The 13,707-nt window shown below is 43.9% G+C and overlaps 1 protein-coding gene across 11 annotated transcripts in view; it reads right to left on the bottom strand.

The window, feature by feature from the left end:
* Tiam1 (TIAM Rac1 associated GEF 1) overlaps positions 1-13,707 on the bottom strand; it is a 366,772-nt gene that overhangs the window by 116,075 nt on the left and 236,990 nt on the right. For all 11 annotated transcript variants that reach the window (XM_071615093.1, XM_071615094.1, XM_071615092.1 and 8 more), the window contains one exon: positions 7,063-8,036. In XM_071615093.1, coding sequence (XP_071471194.1) covers positions 7,063-8,025 — 963 coding nt within the window. In that variant the 5' untranslated portion in view covers positions 8,026-8,036. The remainder of the gene's footprint in view (positions 1-7,062; positions 8,037-13,707) is intronic.

Raw genomic sequence — 13,707 nt, 5'->3', positions numbered from 1 at the left:
TTTTATGTCCAAGTCAAATGAATCATCTTCTCTCCCTTCATCTGTTTTTTCCATGGATGTGCTTTTCCCTTGTAATCACCATTCCTCTGCTTCCTAACCCATCGTACGTCACACTTCCAATCCCTTTGAGTCCTCTCCTGGAGCCACATCCTTGGTTCAGCAATGAGTTCTCTGTTCTCACTACCTTCCTTCTACTAATCCACCCCCCACAACGTGGCCAGAGAAGCCTTCCAAGTACAAGAAGAAAACCCTCCCCAAAAGCCCAGCATGGGAGCTTGAGCTCTGGATGCACCTCGGCACCAGTGACACTGAAGGACTCATTCTAGAGCATTCCTCTTTGCTCTTGGGAGCAGCCATGCTCCTCCTCTTCTGCACCTTCTCTTCCCCCCGCCCCTCCAATGGCCACGTCAGCTTCTCCTAAACATCTCCTCTCCCCATCCCCAGTTCTACTTCATCACTCGAGGCTCTTTGCTTTTGCTCAAATGTGTGAGGCGCCCTCCTACTGTATAAATCTTCAGCCTCCTTCCTCCTTTCCTTCAAGTCCCAGCCTCGTCTGCCCTTCCCCAAAGGCCCACCCTGAGCACCCTACCTGGAAGTGCCTCCCCCTGCCCTCCACCCTCCCACCACCCCTTGCTCTTCCTTCCCCTGCACACGTCTTACTTGTGGTGCTGTCTGTCCTCTGCCACACACCCCCATTTCAGCACAACTAGCTCCATGAGCTCAGGGATCTTTTCTCGTTGACACATCCCAAGTGCCAAGAATAGCACCTGGCATGGGGTAGGCACTTTAAAAATAATTGTTGAATGAACTAACTGCTGCTCGTTTCCCACCACAATCTCAAAACAAGGAAAACAGTTTCTCATGGAAAACATTTTAGTTTGATTTAAAGGTTTAGTCATCGCCAAGCACAGCTCACGCGCCACCAAAGTTGCGATGACAAATTAGTCCTAACTGTAAAGCTTAAATTCGCAACGCTCAAGCAGTCCAGTTTTATTATGTCTTGTACGGATGCAACCGGAATTCATTTAAATATTTTCCTTCCTCTCTTTCTTTCTTGAAAGTAAGAGAGATAAGTTAGCGGGCTATCTTACGACCTCAGCAAGATACTCTGCCAATGGGTGACCCAAGTGACAAAGTGAAAAGCCTGTCAGGTGTTTCCTAAGTCCTCCACTGGGCTCCATGGAGACCCTGTCAGCCCCTCATAGTAGGCTGGTTTCATGGTCCTATCCAAGAGGGTCTCGAGTTCCTGCTCAGAGGGCTCTGAACTTCAGGCACCAGCTATGCTACAAAACCAACACTTACACCTTGTGACACAATTTGAGTTGAGGGGCACAGACTTTCCTTGACTTGTGTACTAAATTAAAAACTTGATTTTTAAAAGACTAAACTTTCCCAAACTGTTAGCATAAATGGGCAGTTCTTGGGTAGGAGGTGGAGTCCTTAAGATACTTGCAGAGGATCCCTAACACCTTCCTTTGCCAACTACCTGTGTAAGAGGCAAACTTTGCTCATCTAGTCCAGCCAAACAACATATTGCAAGCCAGCGGACACACAGCAGACACGGGCACTAACAACAGCTCCTGGAAAGAGGGGCCACAGAGATCACAAAAATACACAACAGTGCCTCTCATTCCGTGTCATTTCTTGTAAACTTTAAAGAATAATAAAAAAAAAAAAAATCTTAAAAGATATCTTTGTGAGGGCTGGGGTTGTACCTCAGTGGTAGAGCACCTGCCTCGCAAGCATGAGGCCCTGGGTTCGATTCTCAGCACCATATAAAATAAATAAATAAATAAAAATAAAGATACTGTGACCATCTACAACTAAAAATATGTATTTTTTTAAAAAGATATTTATGTGAACATCTAATGTTCGTTTAAAATGAATCAATAAGCATTTTTTTACGTTTCTATTTCAATTACTATGGTGATAAATATCTACAGATATAACTTGCATAAACAAAAGCTTCTTGGAGCCCAAAATGCTTTAAAAAAAAAAAAAATGGTCTGAAAACTGCTGACATAAGTTATCTCTCAACTACCTACCTACCCACCCACACCCCCGAAAAAGATCTTGGCAAAAGAGACAATGGGCTTGTTTTCAAAATAAGAATCTCATTGCTTAATTTACATGCCAGAAAAAGAAAGATAAAGAGGGAGGCACAAAATAGCAAAGGGGAGGAAATGCATTGAACAGAAATAGAGGAAGAAAAGGAAGAGAGGGATTATTTAAAAATTGATTTCACATGAAAATACTTTGTTTCATGAAAAAATAATGTGAGGCTCTTAACTAGAAAGCTCTAGGTAGACTTGAGACCCCCGGGCCCCCTGAGTTGTTATACAAAAGGGTGGTCCATGTGTTTTTCTCAGGAAAAGGTCCAAATCCTTTAGCCAGTTCTCAAAGCAATCTATGACAAAAGCTAAGAATCACTTGGATGTGGATGCCAAGTTTCAGCTTGGGAAACAAACTTATTTCTGAGCCATTTCAGATAAGTTGTCAAACAAAACAAAATTTTAAAAAATAAACACAATTTTGGGGAGGAACTCAAGATCCTCTTCTGCTAACGCTGCACCCTTTATCCTGTTCAACAGGATCACAGACAGATCAAAGAAAGCTGGCATCAGGTGTGGCTTCTTCTAGAGCTATCCTGGTCATCTCTCCTTATTTTTTTTTTTTTTTTAATTTTTATTGTTGGTTGTTCAATACATTACATAGTTCTTGATATCTCTCCTTCTAACCACTGTTTCAGGTGACAGGAGTGGACAGGAGCTTCCTTTTCAGCCCACAAGTCCATGCTTGTTTCTATACCAGAGTTGAAGATATTGATCTTAAAGTCTAAGGACAAGGGAACTTGCCACCATGTGGGGTATCCTTTGGGGAAAAGGCAGCCAGCACAGAGCCAGCAGTCCTGGGTTTTAGTACAGTTGGGAAACCTTGTCACCTGGTCTCTTTTGAACCCTTTCGCCTCTGGAAAGCAATGGGGCTGGGTGGAGAGGTAACCCATGAGGTCCCTCCAAGGAGCTGGTGACAGGAAATCAGGCTGAAGTGAGTCCCTAAGCTCTGGTTGAGAGCTCTGCCTTATCCCATTCCCACTCCATACAATGGTGGGCAGCATTTCTAGGAATGCTGAATGAAGTGTTGGAAACTGTGGTCAGTCACACTCACAAACCTAATCCCAGGGATCATACCCTGGCTCACATTCCCTTGCAACTCTCCCAAGACCGTGGCTCCTTGAGACAGGCTCAATGCAGCTGGGCCTCATTCTTCCATCTCCCAAGTGGATGAATGAAGCTCTCCTCACCAATCTCTAAGCCAAATCTTCCCTTGGAAACTCAAAACCTGGCTGCATGAGGGTTGCACCATCAGATGGCATTGTTTTTTTCCAACTCACTCTTTGAAAGTCTCAGAGCTACAGAACAGCTGGGCTCTGAAACATTAAGTCAGACTCCACCATCACAACTAATAAGCACTGTTTACTGAGCATCCGTATTTACTGCAACAAACTGTGCTGCAAGTTTTCCACTCATTCCCTCCTGGAGCCCTTCCATCAGCTTCCTTTAAGGGGCACTGAGATCCATGGAGGTTAAATAACCAAGCAGAAACAGGCTCAGACTCCCAAGCTCAAATATCCTGACACCTTCTTAGTTGCACAACATCAGGCTTCCCTCTCCTCTCTCTGTAACCAAAGAAATACAAAGAGAGCCAAGTTCAGGCCAAAAGACCAATTAGCCATCAGTTAAAGCCAAGAGGCAACCTGTTTTATGCTTTTACAGAAATCAATACAAGTAAATTCTGCTTCACACAGTATGAGGTTTTACTCACACAGACCCGCAACACAAACTTACATGCATGGTGTGTGTGTGTGTGCGCACACACAAACACAAACACACAAAATGCACACAAGGTCAGACACATGGTTAAACAAAGAACTGTGTACCAGACACTGTGGCACATAATACACACCACTTTAAAGACCTAAATATGAACTCAAGGGTGATCACAACTCACTAACACATCCAACTACTGAACAAATACAAAAACAGTTAGAAGAGCCAAAAACTCTTTTTTTGATCATTTTTGAATCAAATCAAATTGTTCACATTATTTTGGATACAATGTATTTTCTCCAGGCTGAGAGGCCATGCTCTTGGGCCAAATGTTTGCCAGGGATTTTCTCAGAGGGGAGTAAGATTGCTGTTAGGACTTGAAGGGATTCAACTACATCACCAGAGCAGACAAGGAGACTTTAATATCTATGATTCAAGCTCATTGGAGAGGTCCCTTAGGTCAAAAACTTAAAAAAAAAGAATACTTTTCAAGGGAGCTTCCACACCCACTGTCTCTTAAAATACACTGTTTGGAACACAGTGGGCTCAAACTTAGACTAGGAAATGTGGGAGGATGGATAGTGTTGTGCATAATTCTGTGGTTTGTTTCAAGTCATTAAAGATCCTTGCTCAACATATAAAGTCAATACGAAAATAATACTTCCGTTCATTTTATAGGCTCGGCAAAAGGCTTCCAAGCATGCTATCCCACTAGATTCTCCTAATGGCCCTCTTGGAGGCCGGTGTCAATCTTACTGGGCAGAGAAGGATCCACAAGATGGAATGACTTGCCCAAGGTCACCCAGTGGGTAAGCAGTGAAGCCAGGATGCAAATTGTCCTTCTTAGGATTCCTAGTCCATTGCATTTTGCATTACATTAAGCACTGACTTATGAGACACTATACTTAGATGATCTCACTCCCATATATTAACAATTTTAGAAGGCGGCAAGCCAAGGAATGGAGAAGTCATACAGCAATTACACACGAGAACAGTCAGTGGGACCGGATCTAGAAGGGGAACTGCCTAGCTTTGCCCCTCTTTCATGGGCACCCATGACTAAAAGGCTCATATCCCCATCAGCCAGCTGGGTATGGGGGCAAGCAGAGATCTGGCTGTCCCCAAGTTAGAACCATAAAGATAAGGACAGCCGGATACCCCTCTTAAATCTTACACAGAGCAGGTGCTAACTTAGCATTGCTCCAGGTAAAAGTGAAAGGTGAAGGTGACATCCCAGCTTTAACAGTCTATGTCACTGTGCCCTTCCCTAATCCTAAGGCCAGGGATGCCAATCTGACAAAGCCCTCAAGATGGCCCTTCAGTACCTGTCAGGGGACCTTTTAATAGGTTTCCCATCTCCATGACGTCTCGGGAGTAACCCTTGCAGGGTAGGCAAAGGGACCACGGGGGCTTATCCTGTCGATTCTGTCATTATAGTCCCAATTCAGAAAAGAGCTGGGTTAAAATTCAGGCAGTGCCTCCAGATATAAGCTTCATATTCAGTTGGGGTTTTTTTAATATTTTCTTTTAGTTGTCAATGGACCTTTATTTTATTTGTTTATATACGTGGTACTGAGAATCAACCCAGTGCCTCACACATGCTAGGCAAGCGCTCCCCCACTGCGCCACAAACCCAGCACCCCCATGATGAGTTTTTTGAACCTCAGGTTCACCCGTTTTATCAACTTCATTTCTTAGAAGATTTGGATACAAACACCAAACTACCCTGGGTCTATCAGGCCACACAGCACCGCTAACAATGACGGAAAGTACAAATCTAGCAAGTTCCCCCTGCCTGCTTTCCTGAATACTAGTCACTACACTTTACAATCGATCTTGTTCCATTTTCCCTGAAAGTCATTTTTACCCTCCTCCTTCTTCTTCTCACAGTGCTGGAGATCAAATCCAGGGCCACATGCATGCTAGGCAAACGCTTTACCACTGGGCTCCACTCCAAACCCTGGCATCCCCACTTTGATAGATGAAGAAACTAAGGCTTCAAGACAGTGAGTACCTGGCCCAAAGTTACCCAAGTAAGATGAGGTAAAGCCAGGAATGTGGCTTGGACACCATCAGCAACACTCGTCCACATGAAGACATGGTCTCAGATCAAGTTCATTTAGCTCCCCCAGGCCCCTCACCATTTTCCCATTCTATTTAGACCCCTGTGCCAACAGACTTGTAGCTCTGAAAGCCTAGTGCCACCCCTACTGTGCACGGCAGGTGCTGACTGCAGTGGTCTCTGCTGCCCACTCAATGACCAACCTGAAGCACAATTGATATGTCACTTCCCCTAACCTCAACATAATCCAAAATTCCCTGAACTCCCCCACAAGGAAAAATAGTACTAGAAAATGACCAAAATGTACAGGATTGCTTGATATTATCTAATATTAAGTAACATTGCCAACTAAGCTAGCAGGTCCTCCTTTCATCAGTACACTTCTTGAATCTTTTAATAATGTGTCCACACCCGCTGTCTTATGTATTAGACCCCAAAACAGGGCAGTTGAGCATCCTTATCCCATTTTTCAGAAGAACAACTAGAAGTCAGGGTTTGCCCAAGGTCAAACAAGTTGGCTGCAAAGGAGGATCTGGAACCCACCCATGTCATTCCTTCCGCTACACCTCCCTCCAGAGATGGGGCTGGCCAGCATCACAAGGAACAGGAAATTGAAATGGCTCCTGGTAAGACAGCAAGCCTGCCAACCCCAGAGAGAAGTTGTCAAGTGACCAGAGCCCGCCCTGAATTAAAGATCCCTCTTCAGATGAGCTGCCTTCAAACAAATTCCCACCTGCTGCACTGAAGACGTAAGCTCTAAGTGCCTACAAAGCACCATGCCTATTGTCCACAGAAAGGACCAAGCTAAAAGACAGCTCAGATCAGTGGGATGCTGCTGAAAAAGTGAGTTGAGAGGCAGTTTCCCAGTTTGAACTTGTCAGCTTCATTCTCATTCCTAACACATCACACACACACACACCCCAACCCACGCAGGCACCCACACACAGGCACATGCACACACACAGAAGCATACATATACACACTTTCCATGATCTCCATCCCTTATCCACAGAGCTACAGAAAGGTGAAGCGGAAGCCACTCTAGGACAGTAGGCACCAAGAAAACAGGGGGAAGCCCAATTTAAAAGGTGGGAAATTTCTAAGAGCAAAATCATGCACTTCAAGAGTCATGCACAGGTTCCCAAATATTGAAACAGATTTCAATCGCTTTACCTGAGTTGTTTTGGCTCTTCTGCCTTGCATGCTGTTGCTATGGTTAATTTGTGGGTTGGTGGCACCTTCCGAAAGACAGTGAGATTTCCTACAGGGAAGTGTGTTATAATTACTGTACGGAGCAGTCTCTTCGGCAGCAGCTGGTGGCATCTTATGGTTTGCGAGATCAGGAATATCAGACACCAAATTCCGACAATAGCCTGCAAATTTGCTCCTCGGTCCCCCATTTGCCGTCACCCCAGAGTTTTTCTGAGCATACAAGTCATCCAGGGAATTGGCACGCTGACAGGTGCTGAGCTGCCGGGGACTCGCCTGGGTTTCCATCCCCCGAGCCTCCTCGCAGTCCTTCTCTTCCGCGGAACCCAAGATTTCTTCGTTGCTTGTTAAATGTTCTTGGCTCAGATCAGAGAGTGAGAATTCCAGGCTGTCCTCCCGCCAGATGTCTGCAGATTTGGAGCGTTTCTTCTTAAAGCTCACAGTCTCCATGAAAGTGGGCCCGTTGGATGTATAGGGATGCTGCCTCCTGTCTCCCTCAGCCAAGTACGTAGCGTCATCCCCGTAAAGCCTGCTCTCCTCCGAGTCTGGCATGCTTTGCACGGAGGCTGCGGTGAGGACGATGCTGCTGTCTACGCTGGGTGTGACAGAAGAGTCGGTGTAAGACACGGGTCTCAAGCCCATATCTACTCGGTCCACCCAAATGGGGCTCCCGAAGTCCTCTAGGGTGCCTTCCTGGGAGAAGGGTTCCAAGCCATTTTCGGCCAGGGACTGGGGGATGCTCGGGGTGCTGCTGGATCGGGTGCTCACTTCGGAGTTCCTGTGGATCACCTTTCCCGAGGAGGCGTGCCTGGTCCGCCGCGTCTTGTGCGACAGGCGCAGCGAGCGCGACGTGTGCTTGCGCCCCAAGCTGGCATGCTTTTCTCCGTAAAAGTCATGGTCTACATTTTGACTTTCTGCGTTTCCCATGGTTTTATGGTCTGCAGCAAAGGGGGAGGGGGAACAGAGGGGATAACTGAGTTACTTTTAGAATGGGTATAGAGTCCGACACAGCACGCAGGGCGAGCAAACACCTTGGCTGGTGGGGGAAGGTAATGAACAACCCAACTTCTTACATGCCCCAGGGCAGTTCTGTGGACTTTTACCTGGTTGCAGATGATAACTAGCATCATCTGCTGAGGTTGTCCCTGGAGATGTGAAAGGTGCCTAAGTAGGAGTGTTAGATTTGTCCCCCGAGGCCAGATGCCCAAGGGCACCCAGAGTGCTTCTTTTATACACCTGGCAACTCCTCTATTCCTAAATCCACGATTATATGCTTAAAGTTCTACTCATATAATAAGTTGAAAACCCTAAAGTTCAAACCAATGTATCTACCCAAGGAATATTTTTCTGTTTGGAATTAGGTATGTATTCCAAAGCAAACAAACAAAAATTCAGAGGTGTGGGCTGGGGCTGCAGCTCAGCCGCAGAGCATTTGCCTAATGTGTGAATCCTTGGGTTCGAGACCCAGCACCACACGAATAAATAAAATGAAGGTATTGTGTGGAGTGGAGGTAGGGATGGGTAAAACAAAATAAAAACCCTGTTCTGCATCAGACTAATGGGTTTAGTTCTGGGAGCACATCCAACCTGCAAACATGAATCTGGTACAGAGTGCCCTGCAAACAGAAATTCACATTATAAAACCACTAAATATCAGCCAGTCTGTCTTTTGGGGCTATCCAGGTCAACTCAAATCCCTCCTTACTGTTTTCCAAGTCTCTGTTGCTGACCCAATAGCACAATTCTGTTATAAACAGCAGCAAAGAAGAAAGTCTCCAAAGCTCAACAACCATGACTCTACTTAGCTTCTTCTCCTTGCTCCACAGGTCTGTCCCTCCACAGCAAATACACCCATGATAATACGTGAACACAGTGGGAAGGAAAGAGGGAAGATAGAGGAGGAGGGCATATCTCTGAACTCGTTATTTTAACCAGCTACATGACTGCTCACTTATTTACTAAGCACCTACCATGTTCAAGAAGCCAGAGACAAAGCAGAGACACATTCCTCACTCCCATGAAACTGATAATCAGCCAGGGGAGGTAAAGCAATAAACAAGAAAGTAAAAGGCACATGAACTTGCGGTGACCACTGCAGAGAGAGCAAAACACACTGGACGATAACATACCTTCATACTGGTTCAGGAATCACTCTGGAATTCCACTACTGGGTCTAAATGCTGCTTAAGGTCTCACAGCACATCTTTACTGAAATAAAATTTATGGCAAGAGGGAGGGAAAACCTCCCCTTACTGTTCCAGTGAGTTCAGAGGTAATTCATAAAGACATCAGATGTTAAGCTATTCCTCTGCTGGAATAGTCCCTACTAGGCCACACATCATAGAATTCTCAGAGGGAATTTTCCAAAAAAGAGAATCTCCCTTTTGGTAGCAGCAAGTACATTTCAAAGCAATATGTTCACGCTTCTCTGGCTAGTATGTTTAAGAAGCAAAGGAAAAAAACTCATTATAGAAAAAATGAAAAAAATCAACTGTCCACCTGTGACCACTGATGTTTATCTTAACTCCTAAGACAAGCATGGGCCACATTTGTCTTTTTACAAATCAAGCAAATAAATACACATTTCCATAACACTAAAGGCCATGAGCGATTTCTTAGAGTTCTTGATTTTTCAAATGTATAAATTAAGATGTCTACATATGGCTATGTAACTATGTTTTGCCAATAAATAATAAAAGAATAAATGATGGTCAGAGCCCCATTCTGAGAATCACATTCAAAAGAGGAGGTGGCTCGGGCAGTAGCTCCGTGGTAGTGTATACATGCAAGGCCCTGGGTTCAATCCCCAACTCCGCCACACACATCCCCCAAAGAAAAGAGAAAAAAATAATGGTGAGATAAATTGATTGAAAGAATGGGCAAAACTGTCACCTCAAACTTGCTCAGATTTACCCTCCTCAAGCACACATATCAAAAGTTTGCTAATATAAATTGACAGACATATTTTCAACAACTTTCTGGTTGGGTTCATTTCTGCCAACAGAAAACTAATCAAGTTAAAAGCCTCAGAAGAGGTTTCCTTGGGAAATGGCCCCAACCCTCAAGAATTACAGCACTCCATGCATCACACTGACGGGTCCGTTATATTAATAGCATTTTTAGTAGCAAGAGTCTTTTCAGGCAGCCAAGGTAGGAAGGAAGCCACTTTTATCTTCAGAACTAGAATTTAGAGATGAATGCCAAATCCCCTAAATCCTTACCAAGAGAGATTCTCAGGGGATGGCCTAAGTAGAGTGAGCCTTAAGTTTAAAGCCACAAAACTTAAGAAAAATAAGTTTCTAGGGGGCTGCAAAAACACCTCTTAATTTGAAAGCTTTTCCTGAAAGGTTAGGGAAAGGTCCAGTAGGGGACATCCATAGGGGGCTCTGAAATAACATACACATGAAAATATTTTTATAGATTGCTAATGGTCCCAGGTAGTTTTCACATTCCAGGGATAATTGGAGGTAGTGAACAAAATTTTAATGCAAGAAAACTTTTCAGTATTTAAACCTCAAGTTTGACTTCTAGACTTTTCTTTTTCATCTGTGCTCTACCTTCAGGCTTCACTGGCCTACCTCAGGGCCCTTGCTCATGCTCCTCCCTCTGACTGGAGCCCTCATCCTGTCCAGCATCTGCCTCGCTCATTCCAAGTTCATCCAACCAAATGTCACCTTATGAGGAGATCTTTCCTGGCCTGGCCTCTCTAAGGCATCTCCTGCAGAAAACAACCCTTTTTTATCCCTCCTCTTCTGTTTTCTTCCTTAGCCTGTATGATAACACACAATATAATTTAGTGACTTGACTTTTTATTTTCTATTCTTCCCCACCAGAACTAAGCTTCAGGAGGGCTGAAAATTTGACTTGTCTTGTTTCCTGCTGCATCTTCAGTGGCTGAAACTCAGCCTGAAAAGTAGTAGGTGCTCAATGAAAAAAAAAAAACAAAACACCCTGGGTGAATGAATGACAAAATGTACTTCAATGGCTTGACGGGTTCATATTTTGCTCACAGTGTTCCTCACTTTGCCTCCCATCACCTGAGGGGAAATTAAGGGCTTGCTCCGGTCTGGTTCCACTTAATGCCTGCCTTCAGTTTCTCTCTTCCACCTTCTTCTGGAGCAGCCTTGCAGAAGCTTGAGATCCGGCTAAGGGTTGAGAGGCCACCCCTCCCCAGAGTCAGGGTGGCTAGGGCAGAACTATGAGCCCCAAGATGATCTAAGGAAAATGAGGGGATGGACACATCGGCATGATAAGCAGAGGTGACATCGAAAGTGGCAGGGGGGTCAGAAGGTTGAGAGATCACAGAGAAGTCTTAGGGTCAGAGACCAAGGATTAGAGGGTGAGCGTGTCTCTGCCGAGCTCATCAGCACCAGGATCTCTCTGTTCCAGTGGTGAATTAAACTTCATACTACATATAGTTTTTAAATCCCATCAAATTCAATACACAGAGAAGGAGCTACAAAGCCCCGTAGGGAACTTTATCAATATGCACAAACATAGATTAGTCAGGGTGTTTCACACGTACACCAGGTAGGAGGTGATTTCTCAGGATGTTTCAGCCTTATGTGGTGAAATGATGGAGAATTATACACACACATCGAAACGATGTCAAATTCCTGACTATGGCATTTACTATAATTATGCAAAATGCAAACACAAGGAGAAAACTGGGTGATGGTTACCCCTTCTGTAAAAAAATTTCTTTGAATCTATAACTATTTTGAAATAAAAATTTAAAACAAACCAACCAAGTCTTAATGAACTGCAATATTCTGACCAAATGAAATGTCAGTTTAAAAGTAAGGATTCTTCCTCAAGAAAAAGTACATGGATCACATATGTGCTCCCAACCCCTGCCCTTTCTTTTTGGCTAAAAAGAACTGAAAAAGAAAATTCTCTGGTGCTGTGTGTAAGTCCACACACAGCCCAGACTCATTATTCAGATGTCCAGAACATTCTAATGTAATTCCCATGAATCAAACAATAAGAAATACTTATTTATTGAACACCTTCTAGTGAATTGCTGTCAGGAAATATAAAGAAAACATACACTGATGGTCCACAGTGAGTTGATTACCTGAGGATAGAGCTTTTGTCTTAATAAATTAGTGAACGAAAATGAATTGTTAATATCTAGCACCAGGGGTATAGACTAAACTACCCTGGCCTATCTCACCTCCAATAACTACAACTAAAAATGCTAGACAAAATGTAAACAAAAGCAGACAGATCGAGGAAGAGAGTCAAAACTCAAAGAGCCACTCTTACAATGGTAGCTTCCTGTTTTATCCTTCCAATTCCTCACCCAGGCTTGCTCCAAGGGTGGGCACCAGTATAGCTATGGAACAAGAAGCAACACCATCAGGACAAGCCCAGTTGTTCTGCCCAGAAGAACTGAGAAAGATCCTAGCAAGCCAGACACCTGGATGTCAGAGAAAAGAGAACTAAGAAAAAAAAAAAAAAAATCCTCTGGTGCTGTGTAAGTCCACACACAGCCCAGACTCATTCTTCAGATGCCCATGCGTGCGACTGACTCGAAGCAAGATGGCAGAGGCCTTGAGAATGAACCGCCCAGTTCTCAGACTAACCCTGATGATGTTAAGAATGGCACAAACCCAGAAAAACACAGCGGGGACTTTGAAACCTGAACCAACATAAAGCTACCAATGGTGAGGCAGAACTTCCGGTCTGAACCCAGGTGGGTAGAATGCCTACAAAAATAAAAACAACGAAATCAATATTCTCCAGGTGGTTTTAACCAGACCTGGAGTCCCATGACATAGTATTTGAAATGTTCACAAAGCATTTCAAAGAACCAAGAAAATTTAATCAATTCCCAAGGATAAAGACAGTAGAAGCCAACTCCAAAGTGGCCCAGATAAAGGAATTATCAACACAGACTTTTAAAGCAGTTGTTATAACTGTGCTCCCTGAATAAAGGTAAACACTCTTGAAATAAATGAAACACTTAACTGCTTGCAATGTCTATGAAGATCATTGTGAATGTCAATGATGACGCATGAGTAGAGAAACAGAACGCATATGAAAAAGAATGGTAACATACAAAGTTTGGGTCATAAGTAGAAGCCTGTATATTAGCCCATAGGCCTTTTCTTAACTTAAGAAAATCATTTGGGAATCTATTAGCCATGATGGAATGTTCCCTCCTACAAAAAAACTTGAACTTGGAAAAGTTTGAGCTATCATTTATATTAGGGAATAAAAAGGTAAACCGTATACGATCCCAGATGTAACATGTGTGCTACATTTTCCAAATCAATCTAATGTTATATTTTCTCAGTACTGCATGAGAAAACATCCCAATAAATAGGAAGCCACCTCACAGGTCAAAGTTGCAGGCACAGAGAGCAAAGGAAAATCCTCCAACAAGAGCAGATTGTTGAGGGGGAGAAGCGGGAGGAAAAGAAAAAAAAATAGAATGGAATCTGGAAATAACTGCATCACCTTGAGGACTAAGGAGGTTACAATTAATATTTTTATGGCTTAGAATGTCTAATTCTCTAAAGACACCAGAGGTTCCAGTGGCACCCCTAGCAGATACAGGAGGATGCTCCACACCACAGCAGAGGAACAGGAGGGGTCCCCATG

This window comes from Marmota flaviventris, chromosome 8 (assembly GCF_047511675.1).
Source record: "Marmota flaviventris isolate mMarFla1 chromosome 8, mMarFla1.hap1, whole genome shotgun sequence".
Classification (NCBI taxonomy): domain Eukaryota; kingdom Metazoa; phylum Chordata; class Mammalia; order Rodentia; family Sciuridae; genus Marmota; species Marmota flaviventris.
Note: the sequence above shows the minus strand (reverse complement) of the source record. Positions and strands in the feature narration are given on the sequence as shown.